The sequence below is a fragment of the Gallinula chloropus genome, assembly GCF_964237585.1.
Source record: "Gallinula chloropus genome assembly, chromosome: 1".
Lineage (NCBI taxonomy): Eukaryota > Metazoa > Chordata > Aves > Gruiformes > Rallidae > Gallinula > Gallinula chloropus.
In genome coordinates, this window is record NC_140085.1 from 182,186,511 (window position 1) to 182,199,938 (window position 13,428).

General features: G+C 44.7%; 1 protein-coding gene across 1 annotated transcript; it reads left to right on the forward strand.

Moving 5' to 3' along the window:
* Positions 1-12,166: 12,166 nt before the first annotated feature.
* On the forward strand, positions 12,167-13,150 carry CBY2 (chibby family member 2; the record flags this gene model as incomplete). The annotated part of the gene is made up of 1 exon (XM_084260705.1): positions 12,167-13,150. The coding sequence occupies one exon, from the start codon at positions 12,167-12,169 to the stop codon at positions 13,148-13,150; it is 984 nt and encodes a 327-aa protein (XP_084116831.1).
* Positions 13,151-13,428: the final 278 nt, after the last annotated feature.

Sequence of the window (13,428 nt, forward strand, 5' to 3'; positions counted from 1 at the left end):
ACCTAGTCAATGAGACTGTAGAGTACAGCAGATAATGGTATCTTTGATCAATCAGGCAAAGCAGATAACAATGTACTGCAAAAAATGGGCCCACAAGCCACAGAAATATCTTTTTTTCTGTCATTCATCAGTTCTTGGGATGAGCCTTGTGGAAATTAATCAGCATTGGGGCGGAAGGTGAGGAAGATATGGGCTGATGACACGTACCTTGTCTGTAAGCTTATGACAGGTTTTGGTTCAAGTCATTTCAGATGAGGCTTCCCAGGTCACTGGAGTGCCCCTTTCTGCCTCGAAAAGGCAGTGTTGGGCTGCTGTGTTCTTATTAGTGTCAGGTAGAAATCTTCACTAGAAAAAGGAGGACAGTCTCCAGGTACCTTGTTAGATACAGAAGAAGTGACAATGACAACAGCAAATGATACAAGGCATTTCATGGCTTAGGAAAGACTTTGCTGTCATTAAAAAAAAAAGGGGTGGGGGTGTGTGTGTGTATTGCAGAGGTTCTGCAGCCAGAGCATCTGTTCTTCTCTGTGCAGTTCAAACTTTTGCATAAATATGCAACCAGGCACGTGTTTAGAGGAGCAGTTGTGCAGCTTTCCACAAGCTGCAGACTAATGACAACTTGGCTTTAGACAGCGACTATTGACCCGTTATTGTCTTTCTCTTGTAAGTATGGGAACCAGTGTCCTTGGTGTTTGTCCATTCAGCAGTGAGCACCTTGCTAGGTGGTCTGTAATAACCTGCAATGCACTGACAGCTTTAAACAGTATATCATATCCCTGATACTCTGTCTATGCAGAAAACAACTTTGGTAAGATAGGAATATGTTGTAGATTTGCATGGCTGGGTTCTGGTGGAGGAGAGGGGAGGAGCTGCTAGAAGGTCTCTGCAGGCCCCACAGAGCAAACACCAGCAGGCTTGAGGCTGGAGTCGTTGCTGACCAAGGCCGAGCCCATCACCAACAGTCACAATGCCTCTGGGAATCACATTTAGGAGGAAAAATACTGCAAGCAGCCACTTTTTGCCGCCAGAGAAGGGTGTGAGAAGATGTAAGAAACTGTGCAGACACCAAGGCTGGTGAAGGAGGGGAAGGAAGCACCCCCGGTGCTGGAGAGAAAGATGCCCCTGCAGCCCGTGGAGAAACCCATGGTGGAGCAGGTGTCCCCCCACAGCCCATGGAAAAGGCCGAGACCCCACCTGCAGCCCGTGGAGAGGCCCCACGCTAGAGCAGGTGGAGACATACAGGAGGTGCTGTGACCTGCGTTTGAGCAAGCCTCTGCCAGCACTTGCAGACCATGAAAAGAGACAGAGACACAAAGGTAAGAGAGAGAGAGAGAAATCCATGCTGGAGCAGGTATGCTGTGGGGGGGAAGCTTGTGACCCCGTGGAGGACCAGGCTGGAGCAGTCTGGGCCTGAGACACTGAGAGACATTCTATGATTTCTGACTGCTCCCCATAGAAGTGACCCACACCAGGGCAGCTGGTGAAGAGTTGAAGTGAGACCCTGTGCTGGAGCAGGGGAAGGGTGTGAGGAATGCTACCCAGCAGCCAAGAAGGAAAATAAAAAAGGAACTGACCGAAACCCCCTTTCCTCCAGTCCCTACCCCTCCCCGTGCCACAATGCTGGGGGAGAAGGGAGAAAAATCATGACTAAAGTGAAGTCTGCTAAGAAGGGAGGGGTGGGAGAAGGTGCTTTAAGATCTGGTCACACTTCTCATTACCCGACCGTGGTTTCACTCTGTGTGCATTGAGATAATAAATTAGAGAGTTCTTTCCTTTATTCTGTGTTGAGTCTGTTTTGCCCATGATTCTAATTGCGGAATGATCTCTCCCTGTCTTTATCTCAACTCCTAACCCTCTCAATATATATTTTCTCCCCTGTCCAGATGAAAAGGGGAGTGACAGAGTGACTTTGGTGAGTGTTTGACCTCAGTGTTTGTATTATGCAAAGCAGTGTTTCAGTTAATGGGCTGGCTGCCACATACTGTATGTTCATCTTGTACAGAAAGTCCAGGTGACTTACAGTTTCTAGCACAATGCTCAGGTTAGATACCATTCAAAATATTTTAATGGGCATCATGTATTTCTGCCACCTCTTCCCTGATTACAGTTGGAAAGAGTTGAGCTGTCTTTTCCCCAAGCAGAAGAGGCTTAGCTTTGCTTCCTGAACAGCCAGTGCTGCTCAGACCAGGAATGATGCCTGATGGAGACTGAGATGGTGGGCAGATTGGTTATATAGCATAACTTACGCTGTAGGAGACACCTTGCAGAAGAGACAGTATCCCTTTACACTGTAAATCAGAGATCCAAAGTTTGTGAATACATAAGTGACCCTGATGGACAGTACTCATATTACGGCGTTCCATGCCTTGGGGCCACCATATCAGAAACCTTGCGTAGGGGGTGATTGCCATCACTTGAGTGCACTGGAGAAGAGCTTATGTAAAAAGTCCACTGGAGAGGAACTGAGGACACATGCAAGCTGGTAGCGCACAGCTAATGTGAAGGTGCGTGGTCACAGAACCTTACATTTGGTCCCAGAAGAAGGATCCCTTCCAATATTCTTCCCAACAGCTGAGGTAGCAATGTGACTGCAGTTCACATTTAACAATACCAGACAAGGTAACAGCTCTCTTTGAGGAGTGTTTCTCCCCATCCCATTGTGTCTCACTCCACCTTAGCCTTTTTCTCAGATTTCGCTCCCTGAATCGTTGACATTAGAGTATTGTGAACATCTTCAGGGATTTTGCCCTTTAACCTAGCTGAGATCTGTGAGCTTGTTCCTTCTGGGTAGTTAAAAGTGAAAGTGCTACACCAAGTAAGGAACAATAGTAATAAAAAGTAGTGTCATGTTTTTTAAAGCCCAATAACTCTGTACTCGCTCCTGCGGAGATACACCTTACGATGAAGCTTATGCCACTTATGGGGCTGTTCACTTGAGCAAGGCAAAGCAGCAGGGACATTATAATTAATAACTCTTAGCAGGAAACAAGTTATTGTGCTTGGGGCGAGAAGGGCGAAAACTGTTCTCTATTATTTTTTGAAGAGTTAATTGGTAGTAGGCAAAGATTTGCTGCGTTGAGCCAGCAGGTGCTGCTTTATGACTACATTAATGTTAATGATATCCCCTGGACACATATGAAGACAGTTTAACCTATTTCTTTCTGATGCCATTTCCCTGGATAGATGTGCGTAATGGTTCCAGTTATTTCTCAAGTGCCACCACCGAGTACTTGGACAGAGAGTGACCCCAAATTTGCAAAGACATTTGCAGGTAGTTTTATAGGACCAGGTAACTTTTGTAACCTCCTTTCAGCCCAGGACAGGTTTTGCAGACTAAAAATTGAGATAAAGGGGCTGTTTCTCTGGCATAAAATCATTCCTAGGGGTTGCATAACATTTCTACAACTGCCCATTTAACTGTTCCTAGGTGTGCTTGGAACTGACTTTATTCTCTTATCACTGAAACCGCTCTTCTTCTTCTGACATACTATTAGAGAAGTACTCTGGCAGCAATTTAAACCCTGAGATGAGGAGCTGAAACTGTGTTCCTCTAAGCAAAGCATGCTGTGGCTCATCAAAGCATGATACATGCTAAGAAAGGTAAACGTGTGGCTCCATGGAGCTTTGGAGTGGTCTCATTTCAGCTCTGCTCCACATTTGAAGCTTTGTACCAGTGTATATTCCCTTTTTTCTCTGAGTGCTTTGTGTACCTGGTTTGGCAAACCCACGCTGTGGGTTCAGACACCCTTCAAGCTATTTATATTTTTAATAAGGTCCTTGTTTTGCACAGGCCCCTCAGCTGTACACAAAGCCTGGGTGCAACTGTACCAGGCAAAATGCTATGGAAGGACAGTCCTTGGAGCTGGCTGTGGAGCTCTTTGCAGAACTCAGGTGAAAAAAGTTACTATTAGAGAAACCCACCAAGTAGAGAGTATTTCTGAGAGCCAAACCTGATTATTTAATGGATTACCAGGCGGGTCCTGTGCACTGTTAGAAGTCTGCCCCACTGATCCAATGATAACAGAGTGGGAGAACAAATCTTACCTCTCTGTAAAGACAGAGTTGTACGCAGTGGTGTGTGCCCACTAGAGCACAGGTGCAACTCCAAGTAAGCCATTTCTGGGCAGATGAAACATGGGTATCATTGTATGAAACTGGAGATAGGCCAAAACCTGGGCTATGAAGGGGTGATACATGGAATTAAGAGAAGTTGATTAACAAGGCAGGGGTGGAAAAGACTGAAATAATCGGAAGTACAGTGGGAACCTACACACTCATCCTTTTTGGAAATGGCATCTCTAGTACACAACACTCTTTTGTGAGCTCTTCGAACAGGAGAAAGAAACCAGGAGTACCAGTGATGTGGGACGACAAAGAAGAAGATGAGGTGCAGAGTAGCTGATGGAGCTGGGGGAAAGAGCTAGCAGGAATCCTGTCTGTCCCACAGATGCAAATCTGGTGTTTTGGGGTCTCTGGGTTCCTTGGTAGTCAGAAGATACCTGTGAAACCCATCGACAGTACAGCTAACTCCCCATGGCATACATGTTTCCCTACAGCACTACTATGTGTAGAAAATAATAACTTGCTATTGCAAATACACCCTCTTTAACTCCAATTCTGGAGGTAGTACCAGTCCTGCTGGTGACACGTGTAGAGATCGATGTGGCTGTATATAATCAAATTTTCTGGGTTCATCTCCTTAAAAAACGCCAGGAAGTGCACGTGCACAAGCGCGTGTCAATCGATCATCAGGGCCGGAAAGTCACACGGTGGAGAGACAGGAGATACCTGAGCTTGGCAGCATCTCTAATTGAGAGACGTCTTTCTTCCCTGGTAGGTTTCCACCATGCTCTGCCATTTAGTCATCTGGGGTAGCATCTGAACGGATCCTTTACGTTGCTTTCATGGTTCTTTGTGCAGTACTATTTCTAGTATAGCATCTAGTAAATCCTAATGTCGTAATATTTATTTTTTTTTTTGAATCTTAAGTTCATCTTCATGGCAGCTTTTAAAATAAAATGAAATGGTTAGATTTCAGTTAAACAGATCCTTATTAAAGCAGGAGCTAGTCTGATAATGACTTAAATTGGTGCTACGTGGGCATCACATGTTATTTGATAAGCATTCCATTACAATTAAGACATGGCTAATAGACAATTAATATACAGGATTACACACTTAGCTAATTAGATGATTTTTTTTTTTGTTAGATTAGAATGTACAGGACCACATAAATCACTTTTAGAGATTGGTTAATAAGCCTGAACCCTCAATTTTCTTCCTGTCAATCAAGAATAGAGCTGCTGACTTTCCCTCTCGCCCAGTGAGACTTCTTGTCATGTGGAAGAACTGCTGCCCTCAAAATGAGATGATACACTCACAACTCCCAAACCTTGCAACCATTTGCACAACGTTGCAGCCCAGGTCTGTGTTCTCGTGGTCTGCTCTGCTTGTCAAGACTCTCAGCTCCTGCCCTTGCACATGGAATGGGACTTTTCTCACTGTCCCACTCCCTGTCCCTGCACCTTTTGCAGTCTCTTGCTTGATGCCCATGAGGGACAGGGATTTTGCACATGGCTTTTTGTAACTCCTGGGAAGAGGGTGTTTATTTTTAACACAAGTCTACCAAGCTGACCACATTTAGGTGTCCCAGGCCAGGCAGCAGTCTCAGTAGGACCTTCCTTTGCAGGGTACACGTGTCAGCCAACCTCAATTACATGGTTAGAGCACAGCTTCACACCTTATCAGAAGAGGTTAACTACTGCAGACTCTTACATACCCAGTGCAGGGAGAGACAGCTAATGTCATTAGGAGGTGGCACACCATGTCCATCAAAACTGTGGGCCAGCAAGAACTCACCTCCAAACTGTAGACACCTACTTTGAGATGTCTACATGTGCCTCCAGGGTGGTGAATGGTTTAAGGTCTCCTGCAGTCAGCAGAGACCAAATCAGTGTAGTAATGAGGGCTGTAGCATCACTTGACTGATGAGGTCTGATGCCTATTGCTGTTTGGGGTTTGTGGGTACCTGGGATCAGGGCCAGCAGGTTTGACATAGCCCTGGGAGTCATGGTAACACACAGCACATTGGCATGTCCATAACCATTGAATTTCTCCTAGTGGACGGGAAAGCCAAAGACCCCCTTTGCAATGCCAGCTCTGCCCCTCCATCACCCTTGGTGGGTGTGCCTCTGCCCTCTCAACCAAAACAAATGCACCCGTGATTATTGCTGCTAGTCCTTACGCAACAATAAACAATTAATGGGCTTTTTCAGCACCACAGAGTGTGCTGTAAGGTTTGGTCGGGCAGGAGTAGGAGAGTGACATAGTAATTGGGCTGTGAATATTTTGTTGGCAAGGCTACCAAGTGGTGTATCACAGAGACACAGCACAAAGGAACAGCCCTGACAGGCAGTGGCTTAGGGTTGACCAAGAGACTGCACGTGGTTTTGATATGGTTTGTAAAATACTCTTAGCTGAAGTGGAATGAAAGCAAGGTGGAAATGAGATCTAAGATGGAACAGCACAAAGCCTGGCATATCTGTAAGATGTCACTTACTAGCAAAAGCAAAGTGTTTTGCTTCAGCTTGTAAACAAAGTGTGTATTGCAACATGAGGTTAAATGAGAGTGGTGTGTAGGGCATCTTTACTGTAGTTGTCTTCGTGTTCAAAGCACTTTACAAGTGAGAATTAATTTCTCTTGACAGCCTGCGTCAGAAAGCTAGCATCCCAAACTCACCAAGAATCCAAGGAAATGGGGTTATGGGAATTCATGACTTAATCAGTGTCTAAAATAGAATTAGGAACAGAGGCAAGATATAAAGGTAGGTGTTTCCACCCCTTGTTTCAGCTCTCAACAGACACAGCCATCCTGGCTGTTGTTGACAGGAGTATGAAGAGTTTGGTGTCTTGCACAGCATTGCGAGTATGAGGGTTACACCAAGGCACACTGGCAGCAGCACTGTGATGCTGTCACTGGAAGGACAATTAATCCCAAGAGATGGTGAGATAGGTATGTCCCTTGAGCCATCTATCTGTCTGAAAAAAAACCCCACACTGATCTGGAAGTTTTCATTACAGATTTTTACACTGCTGACTGAGTACACTCATCTCTTGCTGTGCAGGACACAGTGCTGAGATATCACCATCTCGCCTTCCAGATACTTTGCTGCCTCAAAAACTGACAAAACATAATTTTTACTCCCTACCTAGTTACTCAGGTCAGGAGATGATTCAAAAATCACTCAAATATGCAATAATAATTTTAGTGACCTAGTGGGATTTGCATCCAGACTTCATGCCCTGGAGAACAGTGGATGGATGTCTGGTGAGACTAGCCTGGGCTGGCATGAACAAAGGCTGGAGTTTCAGAAGCACAAATGTAATCAGGGTGGTAGAAAGTGGCAGTGAATGCCTTTGGTTTTATCAAATAAAGATGCAAGAGTATAACACACATTAAAAAAGACAGAAGATGCTCCAAGTTCAAAGAAACATTATGCTTTTACTAAAACCCCAGATTCTTCTGATTTCAGGTACTCTAATGGATCTTCTAAGTGCAAAAGCAAAGGAAGAAAAGAGTTCAGATTTACTGTAGGCACATGCCACAATTCCTAATGGGAAGAAGGATGGGATGGGGTCTCCAGGGTCCTTCCTGCAAGATCTTCATGGCAGCAGTTCAAACCTCTCTCTCCCCACTCTGTTTCCAACCTATCACTGGATGGTGACCTCTTGCAGCCCAGCACAGAGCTGAGATTCTAAACTGGAGAATATTTAATAGCTGTGTGAGATCATCTGCTTTCTCCCACTGGATCCTTTCCAGAACCAGATAATTTCTGAGAAGAAGGACAGGAAGGTCAGCTGAACAGCCTGGTGTAAGGTGTGCAGGTGGGATGTGAGATATGACTTTGGTTCCAACTAATAGTTAATTCTCTGTAGAGTGGAACAGCTTCACCTGGAGATACTGAGTAGTCTGAAACTGTGGACAAAGCACTCAGCTGGGAAGTCAGTTCAAACCCTTCTAACAGAGCAGGGGTTACTTGTCTCTTGGCAGGGAGGGGAACACACTCAGCATTATTTCTGCCTTTGTAATCTTGTGAATGACATCTGGGTCCTTTTGAGACTCCAGCTCAGAAATCAGTGTAGCTGCTATAAAAAACGTGGCAGCATTTCCAAATGTGATGCACATCTCCATGTATGCGTATACACATCTGATGTTATTCACTATATTTGATCCAAATGTCTTGGTATTTGATGTCATAATTTTCAGCATGTAAACCACTTTACCCAACTTCAAGGAAAAATTTTGCATAAGAAAAGGTGAAGGTGCACTGCTATCTTAGTTCTCAATGGCTCTGGATTAAGCAGGCTTTGTCGGCTGATCAGTCCTATGCTACACTTGTGTCTATTAAAGCAGTTTCCAGTTAGCTTTTAGACCTTAAAATGATCATCAAAGGCCAGTTTCAATCATCCACATCTGCAGTTCTTCAGAAATTCAGATCAGGAATTTCAGTCACCTCTCCTGAAAACTGGGTAACACCCTTAAATTCCCATCTGATGAATGGCCAAGCACAAGGACACCATGGTAAAGTATTTTTTTTCTCTTTAAGGAACATGTTCCCACTCTCCTTTGCAGTATCCTGGAGCTCATATAGATGAGAATGCTCCCTGGGGAGTTGCCATAGTAACCTGTGATTTTTTAAATATTTTTTATTATTTTTGGTCTGAGATTAAATGTAAGCAAAGGAGAAATTACAGAGAAGAATTTTACACCTGAATTTATCATCTTTACATAACACCAAAGTGGAACTGTACCTCCAACTTCCTAAAGCAATAAAAGTCACCTTGAGGCTGATGTCAAGTTGGTAATTTTCACTGGAAATTAACTGCTGTATTTATTATTCAAGAACTCTGATTAGGAAAAAAAAAATTTCCACATCTGAAAGATGTAGCATATAAGAAAGAGAATGAGATCATTAGAAATGTAAAGACATGGAAGTGGGAATAGCTACTACAAATAATATCTAAACTTGCAATGCATGAATGCCCTGCACATTCTATTTTCTTCTTAATAGGGTTCAGTGGTAGTCTGCTCTTAACCTTGCAGTCAAAGGAAAACTCCAAATCCACGTTGTCCTTGGAAAATAACTTCAGGTCTCATAGGGTATACATGGAAGTGATTTTTTAATTTATCAGTATCAGTTCAGCAACAAATATCAATTAAAGATCCAGAATAAAAAGAAAATTTGTTGTAAGAGGGCGTGATGGAGAAAGAATCCACCCAAGTTGCTCTCAGTTATGAGGATCAAAGGCAGATGGGGAAGTCTGGGTTCAGAAAAGGGCATGAGAGCTGAGATGCCGTTAAGGTCATTTCCATGAGAAATAACCCAAAAGTGCAACGCTGGGAAAAATCAAAGGCAATCCTTAGAGGTCAGCAGGGAAGGAGCACAGAAGTGGCTCGTCCAAGGAAAGTGTGCAGGAGCTCCCAGCTCCCTGGCTGGGGATGGGGTGGTGGGGTGGAGACCTGGTTGTGGGGCGAGGTCCCTGACAGCGCTTGGATCACAATCAGTCCCCTCTGTTCCCCGCTGCCACCCACACCGCCCCTGGACACCACAGCAGCAGCAGGAGCTCAGGCTCAGTTCCCTGGCAGGGTGCAGGAGAGGGAAGACCACCAGCCCCATCGGGCAGGTAAGCATGTACTGGGGTATAATTTAGCACTGTTGAGTTGCCCACCCCAGGGAGATTTCATGTGGCTTTCCCCCCAGCCAGCTGCCCTGCTCACCCACCCAGCTGCCCAGCCTTCCCTGGGATTATTTAGATCAGAGATGGGGGGTGGAGGTGTTGGGGGGAATCATATGGGAGATGGGAAAAGTTGAAGTGCCTCTCTAAAGCCTGGGTCGATGTCTCCCCTACAGTGCAAAAAGAGCTGACAGAGATGCTGTCAAGTTTAATTGTCCCCAAGATAATGTCCTTCAATGTTGTATATTTTATAAGTTTCTGTTTATCCTCAAAACGTGTCATATAAACACTTTGAATCTAAGTGACTTTAACAACTCTAGCTGCCTGCCCATGGTATGCAGTGCCAGATGGCTCTAGGCTTATGATGCTGGATGTTTTCTGCTTCTCATCTGGATATTTAGGGGTCAGTTCCCCCTGCGGCAGATTTACCTCCCGGTCCCGGGGCTGACAGTGGAAACACTGGGACTGGGACAAGGCAAGGGAATGGGATGGGTCAGAAAGGATGAGAGGGAAAAGGTGCAAGGGAGTGAGAAATGTACGGCCCTGAACAAGGCATAGGTGGAAACAAAAGCTCCAAAACTGGGAGCTAGGAGGGAAGGGGGAGGGGCAGGGAGGGGGTGGGGAAAATCCCTTTTAGCAGAAGAACGATGATGTGAAAACACAAATCTGATGTGAGATAAACCAGACAGACCCATATTGCAATTGCCATCTTCTGCTTTAAGGGATTTTGAATGTGACCTATAATTCTCTGAGCTTTTGAACAAGCAAAGGAGAAGGAGGCAAAGGAAGCATCTCTGGATGGTGACTCTCAGAGATGCAGTGCTGTGTAGTGGAGGTGTCAGGGAAAGGGGAGCAGTGTCAGGTTTTGGGAAAGAGAAGGTGAAAACAAGACAGGGGGTGCACAATGTGACAGCAGAGATGGAGGGTGTGAGGAGCTTGTGCATGGCTGTCACACCATACCTAACAGTCAGGGCAGAGACACGGCGGCAAAATTAGGAAAGGTAAAGCTCTTTTCTTTCACTGAAAGAAAGGCAGAACTGGTTTTCACAGGGACAGGAGGGCAGCTGGGGGACCACGGAGAGGGAAAGGGGTAAAAATGGGGTGAAATTGGACAGCTTTTTTTTTTAAGCTAGGAAAAGGCCCATTTGTGCTGTTAAAAACACTGTGCAGAAACCCTGAGAATTCCAACAATTTTGTTATGAAAAACAGTTCAACCTCAGGTCAAACAACTTAATCTTGAAAGTGACATGAATTCAATTTTAGTAAAAACTGCAGAAAATAAGATTTTCCTTGGCATAAACCACATTTTTTCTCATTTTTTTTTCTTTTGTTCATGTAAAAAGACTGAAATCTTTCATTTGCCCAGGCTGATTTATGACTAGAAAGTGATTTAAGCAGCAACACTTTGGGCAGAGGGAAGGGGGGAAGAGTGTTGAGCAAATAAGTCTGAGGTTTCTGTGACTGAAATGAGAAGCATTGGAGGTACAGCCCAGCAGTATGGATTTTAAAGAGATGGGTTTTCTGGTGATGTGAAAAAGAGGCAGACAGGCAGTAGGAAAGAGATAAGCAATCACCATTGCAAGACTAGAAAGCAAGGAAAATAATGGAGCTATCAAACGATATAAAGAAAAGAGTGGCTGGGGAGAGATGAGAATGAAAGATGGAGAATTATCTATGGGCTTTGATGGGTTTTGGACAATGGTGATGGGCACTTGTCAGAGAAACATGCAAAGAGCAACAGAGCTCTCCTGGTCTCAATGTCCTGGGGATGCAGTTTGGATTTTTAATTATTTGTGTATAATGTGTCATTCACTGCTCCTCCTGCTCACAGTTCTGTGGGTTTTAGGACTTAAAAAGCTTGACTGCTACCACTTTTTTGTGGTGGCCTGTTAACAGCGTCAATAAGGAAGAGCTGCTCTTGAGGCCAGTTTTTTATTGCCACCCTTTCTTTGGGAAAGTTGGTTTCGGCCTCATAACAATTTTTAATTTCATTTGTCTTGTCACTCAGTTGGGAACGGGGGAGATACTCTTGCATCTTACCCCCTTACATGTCTGTAACAATAAGCTAGAGAGATAGGAGGAGACCCTGGGTTTTATACCAAAGCTTATGGTGCAGCCACAGAGCTGTTTTATCTACTGATGCTGGCTTTCTCAGCTTCCATAGGCTACTTTTCTGGTGTATGCAGTACCTTCCTAAGTCAAAGGAGCAACATGATGGACCATGTGAACTGACTTAGTTGCTTGTTCCTGTCATTCAATGGACCTTGAAGCTTGGCAGTAACCATGCACGTGTCCCCTGTTTTTCAGGCTTGATCAAGCTTTTCCATCCCGTGCTGTGTCACTGACTCCTTGCCACTGGACAGCAGACTCTTGTGAAAGTCCTGGAAGAAGTCTTCTTGCACGGTCTTCCTCAATTTACTAAAGAAAGGCCATGTCTGCGTTTGATCTGACAAACCAAAGCATGCAGTCTACTGAGCCTGAGATAGACTGTTTTCCCCTACAGATGAAACTGAGGGATGACATGCTTGTTTTTGTTGATGGTAAATGGGTGAATGAGATCTACTGCCAACCACCCTTTGCTGCTGACCGAAAACGCTTTAGCAGGCAGGCACAGAGCGAGTGGAGCATCTGGAAGGAGAACAAAGAGCTCTGGGAGGAAAACCGTATCCTCCGGATTGAGAACAGGATGCTCTTGGAAGAAAACAAGGCTCTACAACGTCTCCAGTCACAGAACAGAGCTGTACAGGTTATTTACACCGATGCCACTCAGCAAAGCCTCCAGAAGGAAAGTCAGCCATTACCATTCTTTCAAGAGAGGAACATAGGCATTCAGATCAGACCAGGCAACAAACAGCTCCAGGTGGTCCAAGAAAAACATAGATTCTTAGAGGATTTCCATCAGGAGATTAAAAAAGTCTCCATCATCAGCGAAGACCAAAAAGTCATCACAGTCGATGAAGAGAGCAAAGATGCCAGCTCAGATCTTCAGGAGGACACTGATGCCATCACAGCTGTGGAAGAAGGTAACCCTGGCCCAGCCCCCCAGGAGGAACATGAAGCTAAAAAGAAGCACACCGCTCCAACCCAGAATACGATCAAATCTGGCCCAAGCGTGCAGGGCGAGTATGAAATCCTCCGGGCTCTGCAGACCTTATATGAACTCCTCGAGATCTTCCTGAAAGAAAACCATGTCCTTGGGGAGAAGCAGGACCGTCACATTCTCTATGATGTGGACAGATCCTTCCAAGAAGATTATAATAAATTGAAGCTGCAGCTGAATGCTGTGAAAAGCACCGTGTCGGACATTACAGCTCAGATGGAAATTTTGGAAAGGGAGCTCATTGCCATCACTGCCCAAATCTATGAAGAAGCAGGAAGTAATCTGGCAACGGAGCATCAGTTTGAAGAGATGTGAAGCTTGATGTGAAGACCTGCTGGTTTGAATTCCCACAAAGCTTCTCCCCTTGTTTCGGGGAACCTAATAAAATCTCTTCAGAACCTGAAGACATCTGGGGAACACTGAGTTATTTTGAAACTTTCCTACATTATTTAGATGTATTTCACCTTCTGGTTATACAGTGTGGATGACTGTCATGAATTTGCTGTCAGGAAAACAAGAGATTTTCTTGTAGATTTTCAAGAGATAATTCGTGATTCTCACAATTTCATAGAATTATAGAATCATAGAATCTT